This window comes from Crotalus tigris, unplaced genomic scaffold (genome assembly GCF_016545835.1).
Source record: "Crotalus tigris isolate CLP2741 ecotype Arizona unplaced genomic scaffold, ASM1654583v1 scf7180000018548.2558034, whole genome shotgun sequence".
NCBI classification, from domain to species: domain Eukaryota; kingdom Metazoa; phylum Chordata; class Lepidosauria; order Squamata; family Viperidae; genus Crotalus; species Crotalus tigris.
In genome coordinates this window covers 1,279,168-1,304,039 of record NW_024097071.1, presented here as the reverse complement: position 1 = coordinate 1,304,039, position 24,872 = coordinate 1,279,168, and the positions used below count along the sequence as shown (strand labels likewise).

General features: G+C 34.4%; 2 protein-coding genes across 18 annotated transcripts in view; one reads left to right on the top strand and one right to left on the bottom strand.

The window, feature by feature from the left end:
• Positions 1–18,707, top strand: part of LOC120312838 (sodium-coupled monocarboxylate transporter 1-like) — a 44,729-nt gene extending 26,022 nt beyond the window's left edge. For 2 of the 7 annotated variants that reach the window (XM_039354092.1, XM_039354098.1), the window contains exons 9-15: positions 4,135–4,244; positions 5,901–5,968; positions 6,835–6,921; positions 8,487–8,671; positions 11,185–11,288; positions 12,642–12,727; positions 17,751–18,707. In XM_039354092.1, coding sequence (XP_039210026.1) covers positions 4,135–4,244; positions 5,901–5,968; positions 6,835–6,921; positions 8,487–8,671; positions 11,185–11,288; positions 12,642–12,727; positions 17,751–17,903 — 793 coding nt within the window. In that variant the 3' untranslated portion in view covers positions 17,904–18,707. Of the gene's footprint in view, positions 1–4,134; positions 4,245–5,900; positions 5,969–6,834; positions 6,922–8,486; positions 8,672–11,184; positions 11,289–12,641; positions 12,728–13,948; positions 16,535–17,750 lie in introns of those variants that run through there. The other 5 variants (XM_039354093.1, XM_039354094.1, XM_039354097.1 and 2 more) reach the window with 5 other exon arrangements.
• ANO4 (anoctamin 4) overlaps positions 16,710–24,872 on the bottom strand; it is a 96,707-nt gene continuing 88,544 nt past the window's right edge. For 4 of the 11 annotated variants that reach the window (XM_039354081.1, XM_039354080.1, XM_039354086.1 and 1 more), the window contains 5 exons: positions 24,370–24,517; positions 21,949–22,068; positions 19,932–20,037; positions 18,696–18,895; positions 16,711–17,191 (listed from right to left, as the gene is read on the bottom strand). In XM_039354081.1, the coding sequence (XP_039210015.1) occupies positions 18,704–18,895; positions 19,932–20,037; positions 21,949–22,068; positions 24,370–24,517 (566 nt within the window). In that variant the 3' untranslated portion in view covers positions 16,711–17,191; positions 18,696–18,703. The other 7 variants (XM_039354088.1, XM_039354089.1, XM_039354091.1 and 4 more) reach the window with 4 other exon arrangements.

Sequence of the window (24,872 nt, the reverse complement as noted above, 5' to 3'; positions counted from 1 at the left end):
TGCCACTGCCACCCAGATCAGAGGCCGGGGGACGTCCCGATCCAGCCTCTGGCTTCGGTTCTGTTCTCTGTTGCAGAGAACAAAAGCCTAAAGTACCATAAGATCACGCAAGATCAGTAGGGTGAGATCTCGCCCCACTGATCTTGTGTGATCTTGCGTTACTTTAGGCCTCCATTCTCTGCGAACACACCAAAGGCCTGGAGCAGCTAAGAAAGCGAAGTATCTCGATCTTTGCAGGGTGAATATTGAAAGGCTGGTGCCTAGGGAGACCTGGGTGGGGTGGGAGGGAATAACAAGGGTGAATGTTGCAGAGCCTCTGCGATCGCTCGTAAGGCAAACGACTGCCATGGTGCTGCAATATTCGTAATTTCAGAACTTGCTCATAAGGGAGCGCTTATCGTGTAACTTCGAATGAGCATTAAGTGAATGCTCATAACTTGGGGATTACCTGTACATTCTATTTACTGAGGAACCAGGTATGAGCAACCTGATTTACAGCTCTAAGGTCTTGACTTAATCTCTAGGAAGGGGGATCAGAACCAGGTCTGATTCATATTTCTTGTTCTAATAATGATTGAGTAACAGGACGAATGCCTTTTACTGCAGTTCTGTTCCGGGCATACTGAGGCATCCTCACTAATGAAATATGAGACTTTAAATGCATCTAGACTGTATCAGCTGATTTAATCAACCAAAGTCTGACTTTATGTGATCCATACTTCTTTAGGAATACAATGTAAAAGCAGATCTGGCAAAATATTGTCTTTAGAATAGTAAACTTTAATAGACTCCATTTTATCAGCTGCCACTTCCGATATTGCTGTCACCCAATTATGATTTTCAATGTTTGGAATGTCCATGAAGGCACTTTTAGGAGTGCAATGCAAAGTGAGATAGCTTGGTTTTTATTAAAATTCCTTCTTCTGTTTCTTTGTTCTTGCTAGGTTTTTTTTACAGTCTTTCTATGGTGTTAATATTTTAGTTATCATGGTAATAGTTTTAGGTATTTATTTATAAAATGCCATTTTATAATTTACATGGGAGGTCTCCATCCAAAAGACTAACATCTAAATCAGTTCCTATCAAGAAAGAATGGGTATTAGGTAAAGGCCTCAAGTTACTGGCATATGATCATTTTCTTTGTGGGAAATTGGAGTGTCAGAAATTCCAGAAGCAAAATGAATAGCAGTAGTGAGAGGACTCCTTTGAAATTCCTTTGCCACTTGACATGATGTATCAGCTACAGTATCAATTAAAAACATTTTCATTTATCTCTAAAGCAGTGTGATTGGGTACCTGTAGGACCTTTTGCTGGGATAGCCCTATGCTTGCAACTGTGCCAGTGTAGGAAGAGGGATAAGAGACAGGAATAACAATCTGCTGAGGCAGAGATGGATAGAAGCCAACGAGGGGTGTACCTGCATCTAGGTCAGTGGTTCTCAACTTTTTTAATGCCGCGACCCCCAACCGGTCGTAAGTCGAGGACTACTCAACCGGTCGTAAGTCGAGGACTACTCAACTGGTGCAGCACCGTTTGCAGAATGGGACTTTTGGCGGGCTCAGCAGGGCAGAGACAGCCTGGACAATTCCTATTGGCTTTTGAAAGCCAATAGAATTAGACTCTATTCAAGAGAGTCTATTCTATTGGCTTTCAAAAGCCAATAGAATAAAAGGGAGTAGCACAGCTAAGGAAAAGGGGGAAAAAATGGCGGACTGCGTTGTTTGGCGACCCCCGTGAAATGGTCATTCGACTCCAAATGGGGTCCCAACCCACAGGTTGAGAACCACTGTTCTAGGTTATCCTGGCATTGGGACTTCCAATTTCACCCACTTCCAATTTCCAATTACAATTTCAACTTCTGATTTCACTCTCAGTAAAAATAAACTCCAGAATTCTTGGGCCAACATCTCCTGCCTTGATTCCTATTGCACTACTTTGAGCATTGCTTAGTTTGATCTCTCCTGGCTACCAACATTCTGGGATCCTTCTTTCCCTCCTTTGTATGCTCAGTCTGATACAATTGCATAAAACAATGGGTTCAGCTGACAACTCGTTCATTTTTTTTCCTATTGCCAGCCCTCTATAGTTACTTATGGCAAAAATCCACCCACAAAAGTATTTTCTAAAACATGTACTACTAATTTCTGGACTATTTGGACTGAGTATTTGGTAAAAGTTTGAATGAGACTCTCATATTAATCTCCTTGGCGCTTGTCCAATATTTAGAAGTAGGCAAAGATTTTAAACCAATCTGGTTTAATTGGGTATAAAGTTTTAACTGGTGCCAATAAATTAATTTTAGTTTGTACTAAAGCAGCTTTGGTGAGTGGGCTTTGTGCTGGCCAGACTATCCACAGTATTCTCAGGAATCTTCTCCAACACTAAAGTTCAAAAGCATCAATACTCTTCCTATCTTGCTTCTTCAAAGTCCAAAACCTTTGACTTTGTGTCACAGGAAATCTGATCTTTATATGCATAGACAAAGCATTTGAATATATTTTCCAAGGCCTTCATGGCTGCTCTATTAAGTATGCAGCATATTTCTTGACTTCTTATTTCCTTACTGTTGATGATCGATCCTAAAAGACAGAAGCTATCTACCACTTCAGTACTTTCATTGTCAATTTTAAGGCTAGTTGTTGTACCTATTCTCATTAATTTGGATTTCTTTAATTTAATCGCATTTTTCACTCTGTTCTTTGACTTTTAATGCTAGAATTTCTCTTAAAATATTCACTATAATTATCTCTATATTATTACATAGAAATGTATCATCTGAGGCCCAAGAGTCACATTTGGGTCCCAAATCATTGACCTCCAAGGTGTACCAATTTATACATTTTGGTATGATTCAAGAAAATAAAATTAGTAAAATACAAGAGTGGAAAATAATGATATATTAGAAATATAAATAAAGTTATATCAGATTTTATTTTTATTTTAAGTTTTGTAACTCTTCTGTCATTCAAAGGCCAGATATTATAATGTGCAACTGTTGTGTAAATGTTTAAATAAATATTGGGCTACCTGTAATATTACATGAGTAGATTTCCATTGAGCAGTGCCTTTTGTGAGGTGCAATACTATGGAAAAAATACTGCTTTCATGCTGAAAGTTGTTGCATTGGTAGATGCACATTGTTGCATGCAATCATTAACATGAAAGACACTTATTGACATCCTAGAACAGAGATTTATATTTGGTTGACTTTTAATAATGCTCCATTTTTTTGCGCATTTTTTCATGGATAAATCCTATGGAATTGCATTAGGAATACAATTTGGGGAAATAATTTCTTAAATTTTCCTCAGACTGAAAGGTAAGGTAAGCTACTGTTCTATGTCAATCATTCCATATGTATTTTTATTAGCTAGTTCTGAATGAAATGCCAACTTGGTAAATAAGCTGTCTGTAAGTTTTATTACTATATGTTCCATCAAACAGTCTGATATTAAACTAGTCAGAACTTTTAAATAAAACATTTATTCTAAATAAGTGAGACATCCTTTGAAATAGAAGCCTATTTCTACACTCAGAAGAAATTAATTAGCCCTCCAAAAGGAATATAACAAAAGAAAATTCATAGAAATAGCAATAAAATCTCTCTATGTATACATAAACAGATCAAGGAAACATAACAATAACAACAAAATTACCATCAACCCACTGGCTCTCTCACCATATCATAGACACAGAAACATAATTTTGCAGGTATGTGTTCAGTTTTTGCTAACCAAAATGCAAAATCATTATAAAATAGCAACTATTATTTTTTCCATAATGTTTAAACAATTTATTTTAAAGAGCTGAAAGTCATGGTGAAATAATAGAAAGGCATTTCTTAAAAGGCAGTTCTAATCATGAGACTTTAGTTCAGTCATATACTTTCCAGGATCATGTCACTTAGCAGAGATTGCTAACATAATCAACTGATCAACAATCCTGTGCAAATAACAAAAACTGAGAGTTGATTTGGATTGTAGTAGGATATAAATGAAATACATAATAGAACTGTATTTTGCTGCTTCTCAGATTAACTTTATTTTTCTTCTCATTATCTCATTTTTTAATATTTGTGAACTAATATTCAGTGCAGGTTAAACATTAACAATGCTTAATTTTATATTTTTTAGTTCAGTGTCTACCAGCATCAATGCATTAGCTACTGTAACTTTAGAAGATTTTATTAAGCCTTATTTCACAGTGTCTGAAGAAAAGTTATCATATATTGCCATGGGAATAAGTAAGTTTATCTTTGGTATTCTGCTTTGAAAATTTATATATAAATGCTATAGAATCTTATTAAGAATAGCTGCTATGATGATTTCTTAATGATTTGTCATGTTAAAAAAGTATAGGTAGTTCTGAAGACCTTATGCAAAGCCTTTGAAGGCTACAGATGGCCCTGAATTTCCAAATAGTGCACCACTGATTTATTTATTTTTAAGTATGTTATTATGCTAAATTACCATACCAAAACACAGTCTACATTGCTGAGTCAAGGCAAAGCACAACTTGAAAAGCTCTTTCCACCTTGCAAAGATTGCATTCACTGGCTTTCTAACTGTGTTTTGCATTGCTGGGTGTGCCAGTCAGCAGCTGCAGAAAAAGGCAAAGGTAAGTAGACCCAGCTGTAGTGGAGCGGGGAAAGGCTTCCCAAGCATGGTGGGTTGTGGCTTGGGCCTCCTGGCCTATGGCAGGTTTCCACTTGCTTGTGGGCCCTGTGCCTAGCTGAAGCCTCCTGGCCTGTGTCAGGTTTCCACACTCCAGTAGGCACCAGGCCTTCCAGAGTTGGGGAGGCACCCTGCATGATTGCTTAATGATCACAACCGGGAGAGCTGGGATTGCAATTGTTGAGCAAAGCAGTCATGTGGGCATCTCACTCAATGACCACTTCGCTCAAAAACCAAGAGTTCAGGCTGAATTGTAGCTGTAAGTTGAGGACTACCTGTATAAAGTGGAAGGCCTCTGGGAGTCATATTGTTCCCCCCCCAGTGATGGGATTCAGCCAGTTCGCACCAGTTTGGCAGAACCGGAAGCTAATTTTTTGTTGCCCAGGCCCAGAATGAACTTCCAGAAGCAGCATCCACACAGAGAACTGGTTGTTCACATATTGTTCCCCCCTCAGACCTAGAAATCCTAAATATACTCAAGCAGTCATGTATTTGCCTCTAAATAACAATTTCAAGGAATGGAAACTGGTGTCTCCTGCCAGACTACTCTTTTATTCATTTTTTTTTAATTGTATGGCAGCAGTTATTGCAAAATTTTAGAAGCATAATATTTTGTGCTTGATAATACTATTATCAAGCACACAATATTATTATAATGTAATGTAAAGTAATATATAATAATACAATACAATATATAATAATATTGGTGTCTTTTTGGTGCCTTGTTTATGACAACGCAAGGACTAAAAGAAGTTTCAATTAGCAGATTGTCTTTTGGAACTAAAGTTTGTGGATCCCTTCTAAAATTGAGACCAGGGAGATTTTTTTTCTTATTATGATAGGCAGCCTTTCTGATTCCAGGAGTTATCAGCATGAGGTTGATTTTTAAGGCTTTAGTTGTAGGCACAAATAAGTATGGGGACAATGATGAGCAAAGACTTCTTTAATATAATGCCAGGGACCAGGTTTGTTCATCCATTCATAGTTAACCTTTAACTGTAAGAATTTTAAAAAATAAACACATGTTTCATATGGACTACTGGACAGATCTTTATATGACTAAATCAATGTCTAACAATTAGTAGTTTGATTTTTTTCATTTTGCCAAGGGAACATGCATTTTTATTGATTATCTTGGAAGCATCTCCTAATAGTGAATCCTCTGCCTAATAGTGTAAAATCACTTTTATAAATCATATAAACTTCATATAACTTTATCCACATAGGTCTATTATTTGGTATAGCATGTCTATCCATGGCTGCGCTAGTATCTGTTATGGGTGCTTTATTACAGGTAAGACCTTAATGGTTTCTTATATTAATCTAAAATAAGTTTAATATATATTTCCCAAAAAATAATGTTAATAATAGTTTATAGTGCAGGCATTAGCCAGAGGCTCCATTTGCCCAATGCAGATCTTTGTGTGATTTTATTTCTTAGGTTCTTCCATGAATTACTAATGTTTCATGATTTCTACCAATGAATGATATAGAGGTGGTCCTCAATTTAAGACCGCAATTGAGCCCAACATTTATGTTGCTAAGTGAAAAAATTGTTAAGTGAATTTTGCCCCATTTTACAACTTTTCTTGCCACATTTGTTAAGTGAATCACTGCAGTTGTTAAATTAGTAATACAGCTGTTAAATGAATCTGGTTTCCACATTGATTTTGCTTGTCAGAAGGTCACAAAATGGGATCATGTGACTGCAGGACATTGCATAAATGTGAGTCTATTTCCAAACATTCAAATGTAAATCACGTGATGATGGGGATGCTGCAATAGTTGTAAGTGTGAAAAATGGTTGTAAGTCACTTATTTTCAGTGCTGTTGCAACTTCATATGGTCACTAAATTAACTGTTGCATATCAAGGACTACCTGTATTAATGGAGAGCCTTTGATGAAGATATTCATCAAAAAAAAAATTAAAAGCCTGTCTCTCTTATCAACATGCTTTTTGATACTCCCGTAAAATTCTGAAAAGTTCCCCCATGATTTGTTCTCCTGATTTCAGTAGTTCTGTCTTAGCCATTTTAGTCTGGATCCATCCCAATGGCTTCACTTTATTGGGTATAGCTTCCTTCAGGATTCCCATTGTAAGTTGAAGAAATCAATGCTTAGTTTACAAAAAGTTTGTAATTTTCTTTTGCTTCTTTCAGGCTGCATTCAGTGTTTTTGAATTAATTGGAGGACCTTTGTTAGGAATATATTCTTTGGGCATCCTATTTCCTTTTGCAAATTCTAAAGTAAGTGTTAATAACATATCCTATTGTCATTAAATAAAAGAGTATGTCAAATTATTTTCTAAAAGTTTTGTATTTGAATGTGTCTATTATGTCTTTACTTCTAATAGCTTCATGGGGGTACAGAGTAGTTCTCGACTTATGACTACAATTGAGTTATAAGATTGCATTCATAAGTCACCATGGACCTGGACTATGGTCATTAAATGAAATTGCAGTTGTTAACTGAATCATGTGGTTGTTAAGCAAATTACATGGTCATAAGTCTGAATTCAACTTATCCAATTGGTGTTTTTGCTGGAAAACAACAACAAAAGTTTCAAAACATGATTATGGGATGTTTCAATTGGTCATAAATGTAGACCAGTTGCCAAATCCCCAAAATGCAACACATGACCATGGGAATGGTACAACAGTTGTAACTTTGAGAACAGGTTGTAAGTAACTTTTTATGATCTCATTGTACCTCAAATTTAAGCAACTGGTTATAAATCAAGGAGTATCTGTATGTACATTTTTTAAAAAAAAAATGAAGCCAGGAATGCAAAAATCAGGATAATCTACTCCCACTACCCTCTTCTTCCTGCATGCAACATTTGTTTTTTTGCTTCTTACTCTTTTTTGAAGCAGATCAGAACCACCAAAATATTTTTACTTTAAACCATTATAGAAGCCCAGTGTCTATCAGAGAGCAAAAAACCAGAGTGTAGGATCAAATACTTCAAATGTACAGATTATAGAACATTGCTGTATGTCCAAACAACCTAAGAATCTAAAAGAATATTCTGCTTAATTTAAAATACTTTGTTTTTGCTAGATGTAAAAATTTCTATAAGCAAGGCACAGTTAGTGAAAATCAGGTTGAAGATTTTCCTCCTTTTTGCTGGACCAGACTCTAGATTGCCAAGAGTGAATAATTAGAAGCCTCATGGCACAAATTTTTGAAGTAGTAGACCAATCCAAATATGGGATACTTACATATAACATTTCAAACAATGTGTATTACTTATTTCATATTTCCATGGCTTAGAGGTCTTGTAATAAAGCTTCCTGGGAAAAAATCAATTTTGCTTGTAGAATGACAAGTTTAAACATACTATTTTTTTAAACTAAAATGTTTTATTCAATATTAATATCACATCACCTTTACCATAAGGATACTTGAATACAACAAAAGGAAGTCCCACATTCTGGTGAAGAATTCTCCAGAAATAGATTGGATAAAGGCCAATATAATAGCAATACTGGTTAAATAAACATATTTATTTATTGGATCAAGCCTACTCATTCTGCAGTTGAAAGCATGCTTCTAGTACAAAGGTCCATGTATTCCTAGGTGTATACATAGATTTTGAGTCTTTACAGGTTTCTTTCTTGAATGTCAATAGACATGAGAGTCTACTTCCTCCATTGTAACAAAAGGGAACCCTGTAATTGCAGAAAATAAGTGGACTGAGAGCTAAAGCCATGCCTGAATAGGTAATATTAGCTTCCATTTTAAAAATTAGAGGTATCTCTTTTCTTAATATTACATACACTTGAGTTGTATATAATTTTCTGCTTCTCAGGGTGCATTCTCAGGTTTTATTTGTGGATTTTGTGTAATAATGTGGATTAGAATTGGTGCTCAGAAATACCCACCGGCATCTCACCGGACAGTACCATTACCTCTTTCAATTGCAGGCTGTCAAAAATCCAATGACAGCGCATTTGTACCTATAATTGTTACTAGCCCTTCGCCAGCTCCTTCAAGGTAATCCCAAGAAATCAATCTAGGTTAAGTATCTTTGAATGTTTCGCACTTATATATAGCAATCATTTTGGTACTATATATACTATATACATATATGTATGTGTAAGTACATGTGTTCATTTGTTAGATTTAAATTCTGCCTTTTATTCTCTTATTTTTCCCTAAACGACCTAAACACTGGTCCAAAATCCCAAGTGAGTTTCTGTGGCTAGAGTCCTGAGTGTTACAGCATACTTGAGCCAGTGTTGACAGATTGAAGTGCCTGCCTAGAAGAAAGTCGTTGGATGTATGCCAAGGTCATGATTTTTTTTTTTTTTTTAGAAAAGCAGGTGACTCAGCACAACAACCTCTGTAGGCAGAAAAGAGAAAATGCTAGAAGATACCTATCATGCCATATGTATGTCTGGGTATAGTTAACAAAAGAGCAGAGAAATAAGGGGTGGTATTTCAAATGCTGCAGCTCATGCTGCTGAAGAGGATGTCACCTGGTTAATATGGAGTGGAGCATGCGAAATCCACAGATTCTGGTCCTCAGGTGGGGAGAAAATCAGGAGGAAAATCCTGGAATGGTTTGTGAAAATGTGGAAAGACATAGATGACTGATTTTATTCTGACCATGGGGAATCAGATGCTGGACAATTGTACTTTGTGAGTTAAAGGCTTTCTTAGACAGCAAGACAGCCAGAGAAAAACTCACAGATGTTCCAGTATCCATAATTGAGATGAGGGGTAGAATAAGCCAAAAAAAGCATAAGTGGAAAGTAAGGAAAGAGAGTTTGGGGATGGGAATTAAACAGGCCAAGAGTTTATTTCTTATACTATTCTGTACATACTGGTTTTGTAAGTAATACTTGTATGAGCGGTAATATTAGATCATACTACTTCATTAGCATCTTAATGTCTGGAATAAAATTCCTCATTTGTTTAAGTACTGGCTGTGTGTTTGTATCAGTTGCTATCCTGACTGACAATCAGTAAAGGTAAGCAAAGGAAACCTCTTAATGCATGGCAGGGTAATTTCTGTATCAGAGCTAATTTTTATTTGTACCAGTCATGTACTTAATTACTGAACTGGGAGGTATACATAACATATAATAGTGTTAATACTGTTCATCTCTTTTCAAATGTCCCCATTCTGGAAATTTTGATACTTATGCCTAATTTGCCAAGAAACAATATCTGTATCTACTTGGGTCTTGTTACTTTCTTTGGCCCTTGGAAAGCTTTTGCTTACCTTAATTGGAAGAATACAGAAAAGCTCTTGATATAAGTAGAGTGTCTCTACAATTTCCCTCTGCTATAAATTAGCAGTGAGTCTGCTTATATTGTGCTTGAGACTGAAAGTTATGTATCAGGAATTAGGATTAACAACTGGCTATATACAATCAGTTTAGACTCAACACTAGAAATTCTAGCAAAAGAAGATGGTAAAATCAGAAATTGGAAACGTAAAGAAACAAATTGAGGATAAATTTATTGTAGTCCAAACACCAGGGTAAAAAGCACAGTAACCATTGAACGAGCAGTCCAAATTTTTAAGAAGGGAATATCAAAATACCACAATAGGACTCAAGTTTATGATATTTTTTAGCATGGACTGCACATTGACCCAAATAATTTATATTTGGATTTTTCAGCCACTTCTCCATTTCTAACGATTTTAGATTATTTAGAGTTCCTCAGAAATTAACTTATATTTCATAATATATTGAATGTGGAGGCCATTGTGTGTCTTTTCAACATGCAGCTTCCTGCATTTGCAAGATCCCTGAAGGGGCCCAGAATCTTCTTGCAGATAATCTTTGGCTGGACAAAATGGGAAATGACTTTATTACCAAGTGTTCCTTGATAAGCCAGTGATATTTCATGAACCTGCCCCTGCAGAGAATTTATCAAACGTGCATCTCTCATATGTAGATATATGGACTTATTCTGCTAAAAACAGTATGTTCATATCGGCCTCCTAGAAAATCTAGAATTCTATCAGCTTCTTATATGACTGCAACTGTTAATATTTACCCAAAATTCTAATCTGGATCTTTGGACTGAACAGAGGCTATTTTTGGCAAAGAGCTCCCTTATTAATGATATAATATGTCATAATGCTTATATTTATTTATAACATTTATAAATCAATTTATAAAGCTTCCAATCAAGAAGATAATTAACATCTCTCAACCAGAGGAGGGAAAAGCTTTTTTTTCTTTTTTCTTTGTAAACCAGTGATTCTTCAAGCATTGGGAATTCATCCAACTCTCTGGGTTCTGTAGTGTTTCTCTTGCCTTCAGGTGACTGTTAGATTGGTCATACTGTACAATATAAACAGAGAGGAGTGATTTTCTCTAAATTTATACTATTAAAAAAGGGGGTTATATAAAAAATGTATTGGTTGCATAGTTCCGAGTAGGGCAACCACAATGTATTTATTAAACATAAAATAGTTTAAATTTGTAGTTTGTTTTAAATAGTCTCTAATTAACGGAATAGGAAATACTAAACTTTTTTTCTTTCAGATCATATCTTCAAGAGTACTGGTATTCAGTGTCATATCTATATTTCAACACATTAGGTGCTTTGATTACATTTATTATGGGAACAATTATAAGTTTAATAACAGGTAATTTTAACTAATTTTTATTTATGGAAATTTACATCCAGTTTATTAAAAATTATCTTGCAATCTTTGCTGATTTATTTATTTATGAGACTTATATACCGCTTTAAGTACAAGCACTCTCTAAGCGGTGTACACCAGTAAGCAATGTATATACATATTTACATTGCCCCCAACAATCTGGATCCTCATTTTACCTACCCCGGAAGGAGGGAAGGCTGAGTCAACCTTGAGCCGGTGAGATTTGAACCACTGACCTGCTGAACACAGTCAGCTAAAGTGGCCTGCAGTACTGCACCCTAACTGCTGCGCCACCTCAGCTCTATTGTATCAGTGATATTGTACCACACAAATAATATATAAGAATGTAATACAAAAAGCTATTTATCAGTGTTTTTCTTGACCAAGATTTACATTACTAATTACTGATCTACTTGATTTATAAATCAACTTTAAATAGAAACATGTACTTAAGAAGGCTTTGCAAAAAATACTCACTTTTTAAGCAGATGTTTATCAGTCATCATTGTCATTCATTCTTGGGTCTTTGAAAAACCCTCTTCTTGCTCCCATCTATCTATTAATGTCACTGAACACTGGATTGTATTCATTCAGAACTTTGTAAAAAAATTCCTCAAAACTCATTCCTGGTTCTTTTATTATCACCATTCAATCAGAGCATAATATGCAGCTATCATCAATCTAGAAAGCCCTGTTTTCATATGCCTCCAAATTACAAATTCCTATTTTCTGCCATTCATTTAGGCCTTTCATTTGTAATTAACCATATACCTTCAATTCTATGCATATCTTCATCAACCACTTTCTTATATATACAGAGTCATTTCTTGTGAAATGGATGGCCATAAAATTTTGATAAATAAATATATCAGCCTCTGTTGCTGATAATGTAGAAAGAATAGGTAATAAAGATTAAAGATCAGAAGGAATTGCTGCTACCAAGGCAAAGACTGAGCTTGAGTCCATGTGAAGAAATAACTTGCCCTTCCTAATTCACACAAAAATAAAATGAGAGAGGGGGAAAGCACATTCAAGACTTGCAAGATTGTGTTACTATAGCTGTTACAAAAAAAGTAGCACCAATAATTATTTTTGGGGAAAAGATTTTTTCTTGTTAAGTGCAGTAAATACAGTATATTAAACCTATGGATACTCAATAATGTGTTGGGCAATTGGCAAATGGATCCAGATGTAAAGTGCCTCTTTATTTTATATGGCATTACTTCCAAAACCATTTCCAAGTTCCATTTTATGTTTGGAATGTTTAATACAAAGATGATCATATCAGTACTTAAACTACAGAATTTTGGTTTATATTATTAAACTTTCTTTTAGGAGGTTTAAAAAAGGAGGTAGATCACAGACTTCTGTTTACAAGAAAAGATTTTATGGTGAACATTCAGTACTGGAAAAACAAGTTTGTAAGTATGATTTAAGAGTGCTATTGATGTACCTATTTCCGGTTAGATAATATGCAAATAGAATATTTATAGCTTTAATTTTCAAAGTTTCATTTTAGATATCTGGTACAAATTTGAGTTTACTGTGCAGTTCACTATCCTTGTTTCAAGTATTAATTATCAGTGACTGGATAATGTTTACTAAATATGTAGGATGTAGTTCATCTAAAGTATTTCACTCTTGTGAACTTCAGGATCAGATTACAAGGAAATCAAAATAACCTTTTTACAATTAGATCACAATGAATTAGAGCAGGGGTGTCAATCTTGCGACATCATATGACATGTTGTGACATATCAGAACTTTTTGTCCATTGCCAGCAATGGGGTGGGCGCGGTTTTGGTATGACGCATCTGGCCCACGGGCCAGCAGTTTGACACGCCTGAATTAGAGCAAGAGGATTTTGAGTATTCCCCAATCTCACTTGTTTCAGTGGAATTTAAAAATATATATTAATAGATCTGTGCAGATTTGATTTAAGTAAGATTCTTTGAAGAACAAAGGAAAGAAAATGTAGCAATTAAACAGCAACTCTTTGGCGTAGATGCCACAAGTCCCCCCCCCCCCCGGATCACAGGGTGCCCGCAGAGTTCAGCCTTTGCTCAAGAAAAGCATAGTACTTGCTTTAAAATGTTTCAGAAAAGTACTACATTTCTGCTTTTACATACCTTGAGGCATATGGAATCAAATCTGAAATGCTACATATTCCCTTTTTAATGCTATCCTAATACTTTAAAGCAGGGGTGTCAAACTGCCGGCCCGTGGGCCAGACGCGTCACGAGGAAACCACAGCCAACCCATTGCCGGCAATGGGGAAAAAGCTCTGATACGTTGCGTGATGTCATGTGACGTCGTGAGTTTGACATGTCTGCTTTAAAGGTTAAAACTTTATTGAACTTCTGTAAGTCCTTGAAGAATGGACTTTTCCTCTGAGTATTGAGCTTCATTGTAATGATGGAAGTTGAACAAATGGGTTGCTCTCAGTTACTTTATATCTGTTTCCTGCTATTTTTTTCCCTGTCAGTTTTGCTTTTGGTTTTAGTACTGTATTAGCTACTCAGTCGTAGTTTGTAAGATGGGTGGCCACATAAATCAAATTGGTAAATAAATAAGAATGTGGCCTTGGTACAACGTCTATTTAGTAATGGTTATGTTGTTTTTAATTTGTATTACATTTGCAGTCAGCAAAACAGGTTGCTCCTGAAGAAGGCTGATTCAGAGGACAAAACAGAAAAGAAGAGCATTTTTATAAAATAACTTCTGTAAATGAAACCCATGGAATATAGTAAAGTTGAGCATTTAGCAATCTTTGGTTTTTACTCAATGATATTTGAATTGGAAAATCTTTATTTTTCAATAATTATTGAAATTATTTTGGTTGTGTTATTACCTGATTATCAAAGCTTAAGCATGTTTTTATGGTAATTTTATAGAACTGCAAAACATTATAAAAGTTTAATATATAACACTCCATTATTTATTGAAGAACCTTAAATTTGTTTTATTTGCTTTTATGTAATGCTATTAATGCTTTACAAATAATAAATTCTAAATTTTGAACCTAAATGTTTAGACTAAACATTGTTAAGTAACAAAATATTCACACAATATAAATCACAAAAAGAATTCGTCCTTGTCTATATGGGTATTTTGTATTGTTTTTTTTGTTTTTCATCTCTTTTCCAAAAAGCTTTGTAATTTACAATGCATAAAAGGTGTCCCACTGACTATTATATAGCAGAATTTTATGATGGCGGTTTTATTTTTAATGAAAGGCTATTAAGGGATGTTGCAATTTCAACTAGTATGTTGAAATTACAATCTTTACCATTCTGCCCACATGCACAAAATAATTTTTTAGATTAATGCCTTCTTGGTTGAAAATTGATCAGTTATGCATGTCCTTCAACCATCCATATTAATAATAAGCAAAAATTCAGTGTAAATCTGATACTTGGCATATCTAGATTAAGGTTTTTAAAATTGTTCCTGGAACACTGTTTTCCACAAGAACATGAGCCTATTTAGTGAGAAATTAAGAACAAATAAAGTTCATCAGGAGTGGCCATAACAATTTTCCCAAGGTACAGCAAAAAATATGGGACATCAATTGAAGCTCTTCCTCCTGATTAAAGATTTTGGGATTTGTTTATATATTTAACTAACAGGTTCCTCAGCCTGGAAAAAAGTTTGAAAACATTCTCTCCCTGGTCCATCTAATTCTGATTTTGCAATATCTGCAGTTTCCAATGCCCATTTCTCTTGAAATACCAAGAATGAAAACTGAGTAACATTTTCATGTTTTTCATTTCTAACAAGTTAATACTTACTTAGGACCCCTTTCCACTTTTTGAGAAAGCCCTCAATATTTTGGAGTATTAATAATAACAAAGAGGCACTTTGTAACGTTCCACTATTGTATTAAAAACAATTAGACCAGTGGAAAACAGAAGTAATAAAGATGTAGTTGGAGGGCAAATGGGCTTTTTGAAGGACTGGTTACATTGGATTAGTGTCTTCGGTGGGTAGGCATCAGAGATCCCACTCACCCTTCTCCATTAGATTTGGATAGTTTGTCTCTGTTTCAGAGACCTTGTATCCTGTACCTGAGCCATTCCCCCCCCCCCTCTTTCTGAGCAGCTTTTTTCTGCAGTGCACTTCCCTAATAAGTGCTAATGGCAAGTTAACTAACTTTTAATTAGTTGTTTCCTACAGCTGGCACTGCTGCCTAAAATTAGCCTTGACCTTAATAAGTTAATAGCAGATGGGTTTTGCCTCCTGAGTGTATACTAGGCAAACAACCAGCCTTATCACTTTCTTTTCATGTGAATTCCATATTACACACCTTACTTGTTGTAATTTGTTCCTTTCCAATAAAGTAAATACAAATGATTTCCTTCTTGTTAATTGCGTCAGCAACGGGGTGAGCATTCCAAAGGGCAGGGGAATGGGGAAAATCTGTAAGATCTGCCTGGCAATCCCAACTTCCTTATGATCCTACTTCTGGAGGCTGTCCTTGCCACTTGGACTCAGCAAGGCAGATTGAGGAAGGATCTCCTGGTGCTGTGGATGTGTTTCAGTACAATTTCTGAATAAACTTTATTAAAGGTCTTTTGCTAGCCTGGAATCTCCCTTGATATTCTCATTCCTTGGCAGCCATCCTGCAAATTCCAAATAAAGTATTGATGCACAAACTACCAACAACTTATTTTTAAGCAGGGAAAAGCCATAGAATGATATAGGAAATGTCACTGGAGCCCTTCAAAGTAGCAACTCATAATTAACTATCTTGCTTTGAGATGGACTAATCACCTGGGAGAAAGCTTCTTCAGGCTGTTTTTACTGCTTGGAACTAGGAAGGGGTGAATCCCACTAGAGATGTTTTCAACTAAATAAAGCCTAAAGTCAGACTGAAGACTGGATATCATCCTGCATAGCAAAATCATAAGACTATATAAGCAATAAAATATAATTTAGAAAAGGAATACTAAACAACACATACCATTTCTATAAATAGAACATAAACAAGGAAATTAATAGGAGAAAAATAAAGTACCATAAATCTGTCAATAACTTGCAATTAAGTTTTTTTTTAAAAATCACCAAAAGAGAAACAACATTAACAATAACAGCCTGGCAGATTCAGATTGGAAAGACATGTTGGAAAGACCATTAGATTATAGGAGAACCCTGTGGTTTTGTGCTCACTTGGGGAATTTTTTAAGGTGCCAGAGTATACCTGATAATTATTCTAATTTTGGGAGCAAACAATTTCTTAATACAATGGGGATTTAATTGAATAATATGTTTTAAAAGATAAAATCATAACAAACTTTCATAAAATGTTTTTTATTCTTTTAAAAATAAACACAAAAGCAGGAATTTAATTCATAATATGTTTTAAAGTTTATTATAACTGTAGGAATGCTAAATATAGCTTTATGATAATGATATTCTATAAGTGTGTAAAATTGATCTTGTTTTTATTTTTTGCTATTTACAAATAAACAATATATACATATTCATGAATTATATATAGCATTTTTTTAAAAAAATTGCATATGCAAACAGTATGTCTAATGTACATAACAGTAAAAATGCTACTATAATATGCTTTGCTAATATATATTACATTAATCAGTGATAATGTTATATATTTATTTCTATTTCCGAACTAAAAAATGTCAGATGAAACATAACACAGAAAAGAGCAATCAGGCTGAAAAATGATCCAGGGTGTATACATTAGGTTTATTTGTTGGTTTGTGTCTTAAGACTTTTTTTTTAAGATTCGAAAGTAATCATATGCAGGCTGCCTCATTATTTCAAATAATAAACTCCTTGAAATGTTTTGCCTCATTTGTTCTTTTAAAATTGTCCATGAATTGATGTTGCATCATTTCCACTTTCCTGAAGACAGGGTTCTTAAGGAAATATAAAAAGGAAAAGAATATAGGTCTACCACTTGCAAAAATGAACAACACAATATCTAGACATTATTTTAAATTGTCAGAATATTGCATTGTGTCCCTAATCTAAATGAACTGAATCTTGAGCATGTATAACTTATCCCCAGGCTTGAGCAACATCAATATGAAAAAAGGAGGTGCTCTTCCTTTTTCTGCAGGCTTCCCTTCACAGAATCCCTTTGCGAGTCAGAAGGATTTAAACAATAAAAAAATCTTCCCCAACTCTATACAGCATAAACAAAAATCAATTGTGCTCTCAGTAAAACCTTTATTCGTTAATAGTTTTTATTTCCACCTTTCTTTTCCAGTTAAATTTTTAGGATGCATATGCCTTTTCTATATTAAATATATATTACAATAATTAATCCTGAATCCTTAAACTTGTACTGTGGTTGTAATATGGTTACTAGAATGCTAAAAAAATAAAAGATTCAATTTAATTTAAAACTGGATAGCTAATGCAGTATATTTCTTTAGTTTTTTTTTTTAACTTTTTTTTTTTTTTTTTTTGCAGCCTAGGGGACATAGTCAGATTGCAAGTAAGTATCAGATGCTACTGAGCATGGCATGCCAGTCCCCTCTTCCTTTCTATCTTTGGAAGAGGAGGTCCATGCATACACAACAAACAGGATGGGTTGGTCATATTTCCAGATCCAAAATGTATTGACAGAAAGATGACATATATGTCAAAGAAAAAGAAGAGAGATGCTAATATCTATAAAGTATACTGGAGCCACATGAAGGATGTTGATGAAAATCCATCCTTGAAATATTAAAGAATCCTCTTCTTCTGGAAAGAAGCACAACTATTGTTTCAAAGGTTTTAAATGGCTAACCATGTGTTTGTGTGTGCCTGTATATCCAGCAGAAGTGTGGTCTGGGCATGCTCACGTGGACAGGCAGCCAATAAAAAGCTTTTAAAGCACAGATAGTCCTTGTTTAGCAATCACAATTGGCACCAGCCAATCGGTCATTAAATGAAGCAGTTAAGTGAAATAGCAACTTTGCTTATCTTATTTCAGCATTCCTTTGCTTTATAGACCTGCAAATGTCATAAATGCAAGGATTGGTGGTAAAGTTATTTTTTCCATTGTAATTATGGATAGTTGCTAAATGAGGCATTTTCTTTTTTTTAAAAAAAGGATTACTTTAGTGTGCCTGTCCTTTTGCAGAATGCAGCCACTTTAATGCTTCAAGGAACAGTACTTCAACTGTCTTCTACAGATGCTTTGCACAGCTCTGAAAAAATATTGCTAAATCCTATCCATAGCAGGATATAACTATTGCTATACTGTATCCTTTAATAAAAATACACTAACCATGGAAAATGTGCGGGTTACTGATTTGTGTTCAGTACCCCTATTCAATGTCCTCAAAATACTTATCTGAACTTTTGATTTATTTGAAAAATTACATACTCTCTACTGGGGAAATTACATATATGTTTAGAAATGCTCACTCCATTAGTTATGGCCATTCCTTGTGGTAAGATTTTCCATTTTTCTTCCTCTCCTTTTGTTCCTTCTGAAGGCGCTCAAGTTCAGCTTCATACATCATTTCCTGAATCAGATATTTTTCTCTTCTCATACGATCCCTTAGATCTTTGGGAAGATCTGGGATTAAATAGGAAATCAAGTGTTTTATGCAAAACACAAGGTGCTGTAAAGAAAATTTTAAAAGCAAGTGAATTTACTTCCATACAAACCTGAACACTTATACAGTAATCTTTATTATTAATAAACATAATGGGAAAATACAATTATGTTTCCATACACAGTTTATGATATTTTTGTATTTTTTTTTAAGAATCACTTCATTTCTATTAACATCCTCACATCTCAAAGAAACCAAGAACAACTTAAATGGCAATATTAATTGCTAACTGTACTTACTAGTGTCAATTTATTTAGTTCACTACAATAAAGAAATAGATAGGAGGAGGAAACAATCTAGATACATTTAAGAATTTAAAAAATATTTTAGTACTATTTAAATTAAATTTTAATATATTTAAATTTAGTGAATTATCCATGCATCCATTATATCATATAATAATATAACACTATACTGGCCCCCAACCTTTTGGACATTAGGTACCAGTTCCATGGAGAGAGGTTTCTTCATGGACCAGAGGGGACATGGTTTCATGTGCTGCCTGCATCCCGTGGATGGGGCTTTGTTTGTGCGGCCCAGTTTCTGGCATGCTGTGACCTGGTGCTGGTCCACAGACTGAAGGTTGGAGATCCCTGCTCTATAGAGTAATGCAGGAGGTTTAGCTGAATTTCTTTTAGTTACTTTGAAACTTTTGGGCAGTGAAATTGGTCTAAATATTTCAACTATGTTGTTATAAAAATACTAACCTAAAATATCACAGAAGTAAACATAATGGTTCTGTGATCCATCCTACATACAAACAATGGCTATTTTGAATTAATAGATTCACACAAGAAGATCTTCTACCATGAATTTATATGAATAGTGTTCTGAAAACACTATTTTGGCAACCTTTCAACAGATATTCAAAGAGAAAGAAATTGAGCACAAGCCACTATTAGGAGACCAGAATTTATTATACAGGGTCAGCCTACCCAGTGTTAATAGTATCAGCATTTTATACCTCGACACTGAACCATTACAATGGCAGTTCAATCATTTTTAAGTTTTACATTTGGAAGGCTACAAAACTGAAATTTACCTCAAAAACTATAATAAATGCCAACCGTGCAGCTAAGACATGCCAGAATTGTAGTGTGTAACCATAGGGCACTGAAGAATGAGGGGGATCACGATAGTCTCTGTATCTGAAAGGAGAAGCAAAAAAAGGATAAATTTTATCTATTAAAATGCAAGATATCTACTGAATGTATATCAACCCTACTATGACATTAAGTTTGAAGCCTTTGTTTACCATTGATCCCATTAATACCTGAAATTAAAGGCTGTGAAAGAATTATGGAAATTCCCAATATACTGAGCTTCTAGACTACCTTAACAACAAGATGATTTAAACCATTTATATTGCATAATGTTGTTTGCCATTAAAAAGAACAGCATGGCAGTTGTAGATAACTGTATAGGTAATAATTTCAAGAAGAATAGCATGCCAATTCTATCTGTTATTGTCACCCTATTCCACTTAGTACGTATCTTCGTGAGGGACACGTGAAATGATGAGTAAGAAAGTAAGTAAGACACCTGCCAAACTAGTGAGAACAGTCAGATCAATCATAGTAATCAATGGTTTATGTCATCATATGTCACAGATTACCACCACATTTATCTACATAAATGGCTGGTTTTTACCCGACTATTTGTGCGTCTTACCTATTTCTTTTGTTTCTACCCCTTCTATCTATATCTCACTCTTCTTGTCTTTTGGTATTAAAATTCAAGCACACATCTAATACTTTTAAATTTTCATAACAAATTTAATGTCTATTGATATCCCTCAGGTTATAATGACAATTGGAAGTGGGAACCCCATTACTAAGCAATGTGGTTGTAAAGTGTAATATCACATGATCATGCCATTTAGTGATGGCAATTCTGACAGTCCCAGCTGTCATTATTAAATGAAGAACCCATGGATTGCTAACTAGGGGATTTCTCTGATTGAGTGTAATAGTATGGTAGAATGTCTTTGGGAGAATGGGCGAAATGATCCTACCTAGAGAACAGTCAGATAAGAGACAGCATAGCCCACAGCTGCATAGTGGGAAGAGAAAGAGGCCCAGGAAGGACCTTCCTTAAGATGATGGAGGGAGAATTGTACTTTCACACTTGTAGGATTCTGTTAATATAGCTTTACAATAAAACATAAGCTAGAAATTTATGTTTCTTGTCTGATCTTCTTAGTAAGGTGGACATTCTGACTTCCTGCTGACTTCTCCATTATCTTTGCTTGTGGGAAGCCAGCAGGGAAGGTTGGAAATTGTACTTATGTGATCAGCAGGAAACTGCAACAGCCGGAATTCTGAGGACCTGTCAGAATTTTGAATAGTCACTGAATGGTCATAATCTGAGGACAATTCACATCTTAAATGCATATACTAATGGTCTACATAGCTACTAATGCCTCTCGTGTCTATGGGAGGATGTCAGAACAGGCTAGATGGTGGTTATAGCATGATAAAGACCCATATGCATGACACTGAATCATATACAAAGTGGTAGGGAAGCAGTAGGTGTGAATTTAAATGGACTCCAGAAGATGGTAGAGGACAGGAAGACCTGGAGGAATGTTGTCCATGGGGTCGCGATGGGTCGGACACGACTTCGCAATTAACAACAACAACAAGGGCTTCAATCATACCATGATCACCATCTTGCCTGTTTGTCCCTCCCTGTGGATGTCAGTGGATAATGTTCTAGCTTTTTTTATAATAAAATAGTATCCATTCAGCATTTTAGTAATTTGATTCATATGTACTGCATTGGATAAATTAGTATTTTACCACCCCATGTTACTGATAGAAGTTGTGACACAGACCTAAGAATAACTCGGGATTTGATTTCACATGGCATAAAAAGCTTTTTTTTAAGACAAGCATTTGAAGTTTTCTATTTCTGAAAATGGCTTTTTGTAGCTACTATTGCTGTAGGTCATTGTTAATTTTTTTTGAAAATATACACTGTTTTAAATAAAAATAATAGTGGTGAAGCAGTAAAAATGTCTGATAAACATAATAGCATTTTCACACATATTTCTTTACCTGCAATATTTTAAAGATACACCAGAAAGCTCACTTCCATTTGATAATAGTTCTGAACGATGTTCAAAATCGGACACCAGAAATAGTGATAAACTTGCATTAACATAGCCAACCATACATCTAGAAAGGAAGAATGATTTTACTCAGAACACAGCCTTCTTACACCAGATTCTATAATAAATACTCACAAAAACTCAGGTCCATATTACTCAGATAATTTGCTAAACAATGAACATCCTAGGAAGAGCTGTTGGTCCTAATTCTGGATTCATGAAAATAATACAGAAACTATATGCTAACCGTCTCATTATTTACATTTGGGGAAATAAGAGTAAACATCTCTTCTAAAGCAATAGTCAGGTTATTTGCATGTTGAGATAAATATACACTGAGATTTTTATTATCCAAAAAAAATCCACAAAATTGTTCAGTTTTCTAAGGGCTTAGGGGTTTTTTTTGTTTCATAACTTCAAGAAGAAAATACTGATTCTCAATTTAAATATTTTTTCTGCAATCACGTGTTATATAAAATTATTTAAAAAGAAATCCCAGTCAATGAAGAACTGGACATGGAATACTAGTTAGTAATGGAGTAATGTCACTGCTCAGTTTTAAGTTATTTTATTTTTAATATTAAGTGAGCTAAAGGGCTATAAGGAAAAAATAGTTTTTTCACAGTTGGAATGAAGAACAAACTTAACAAAATTAAAATTACAGAATATACACTGGACTCAATGGAATCTTAATCAAGGCTAATTTAGATGATATTGATTTCAGTTGAAATGAATGGGATGAAGTGAATAGGATGCACCAAATGCAATATGGATCCAACCACTTTTATGTAACTATATTCTTCCTAAATAATACTTTTTATTTTTAAAATATTGTAATGAGTTAAATATTTATTTGTGAATATGCTAAATATATACTTCTCTCATGCTGATTTTTTTTTTGTATTTTCAACTTCAATTGGCTCGACACAGGTATGAATTTTTAAAACTTCAAATCAGTTTACTAATCCTAGGAAAAAAATAACATATAACAATGAAATGTCATTAAAGGCAAATGACAATATTGTAGAATTGCCTTGTCTTAGAAATACATTCATTTGCCCTCAGATATAGCATATGATCACATCATTAGCTACATCAGACTTCATTGGTTCCAAGATATTTTTAAAAAATATTGCCATTCCACCCCAGTAAAGCCCTTTTTTTCACTGAAATGGGATGATACAAACAACTCAAACTCTGAAGAGCCCATCGTAAAAAGAGGAGCAGCTTTGAAAAAGCCTCTGGACATGGCAATCTTCTGCCAGGGATCGGCTGACAGCTACAACTGGAATGGTTTCTACTGGTCATTGTGATGGATTAAATAAACAAATAACTTTATTGACTTTCTTATGAAATATGTTGTTTAATCTGCTATGCTTCTTTCAGTTCTCACTGCTGTTCTCATTACCAGCAGCTTAAGGTGAAAAACTTCATATAATGCAGTTTCAAAATGTTTTTCCTCAGAAAAAGCAATGCTGCTATATATTGCTAGAAATAATCAATAACTCAGCTCTTCACACTCAGCTTTACAGGAAATAATTTTATAGGAATTATAGCAAGAGAATATTGGCTTTCCCTCCTGTATGTAATTAAGTACCAAGTTAAGTTCCTTGACTCATTAATGAATGAGCAGAAATGTATATCCAAAACTGTAAGTTCGTCTTTTAGCCTTCTGTGACAAAGCTGCAATAAAATCCAAATATATCCACTCATAAGAAAATTCCAATTTCCAAAATAGCTTTTTGTATAGCAGGAATGCAAAATATAACACATCTAAATGGTTAATGAAACAAATACTGCCTAGCTTATTCTGATTCAGACATAGATTATGCCATCTATGGCCTTTCAAAAAGTCTATATATTAGGTTTATTTGATAGCAAAGAAATATCAAAATAGAAATAATAGATCTTATTGGTATCACAGAGTAATATATTATTTTATGTAGTGGTGTTATTTGTGATTTTAAAAAGTACAGTTAACTTTAATATGACAATCACATGTTCAGTAATCTTAAACCAAAGTTATTTTTTCAATTATTAGCATCAGAATACTTGTTCTTTCTAAAAAGTTGTTTTGTGGCATGCCTTCATTACTTTCTCATAAATAGCTAATAAAAGCTGGCTGTATTGGAGATTTAATCTCCTTCAAAATTATTTTATATTTTTGCAGTAGAGTCAAAGCAGAATAATTTGGATGCAAAGAAGAAGCCTAACCAATGATATTTCTCTGTAAATATCTCATTAAAAAGTTCATAGTCCTACCTATGAAAAACTGAATGAAGTCTTAGATATGTTGCTATGAGATTCTAAAACTGAAACTGCAATAGGCATTTGGATTATTTTGTGGCATATTTCTAAAAAAAATTACTTTTGTCCAGCCTCTCCTTGACCTGCACATGGTCCATATTTGTAAGCATAAACAAGCCGTGGGATGAAATCTGAAGTCACAGCAATAACAAATGCATTTGTGATGACAGAAAGAATTCCAATGCCTTCAAGAATTCCATACCAGATTCCTAACAAAAGAAAAGAATAGCCATGTCAGTTTCAACTTCTGAAATTGTAGCATTTACACACTAATCAACATTGTTTATGGTCCAGTTCTAGATAGGTCTACCAGACCTATGCCCATAAAATGCCATTTGCTCCAGGAGAAGTCAATATCAAAGATTTCCCCATTAGATATTTTTCCAAATGAATTAAAAAATCAGAGTGTGGTACTACTTTTTCCAATTGATAAATTTTATTAAGTTTTTGAAATGTGTAAATTGGGAAAAGGGTCCTCAGATTTCTCTTGATGTTTTGCTACCATAAACTAAGTTGGCTATTCTCCTATGGTGCCTGCAAATGTATTAAAATGAAAAACCTGCC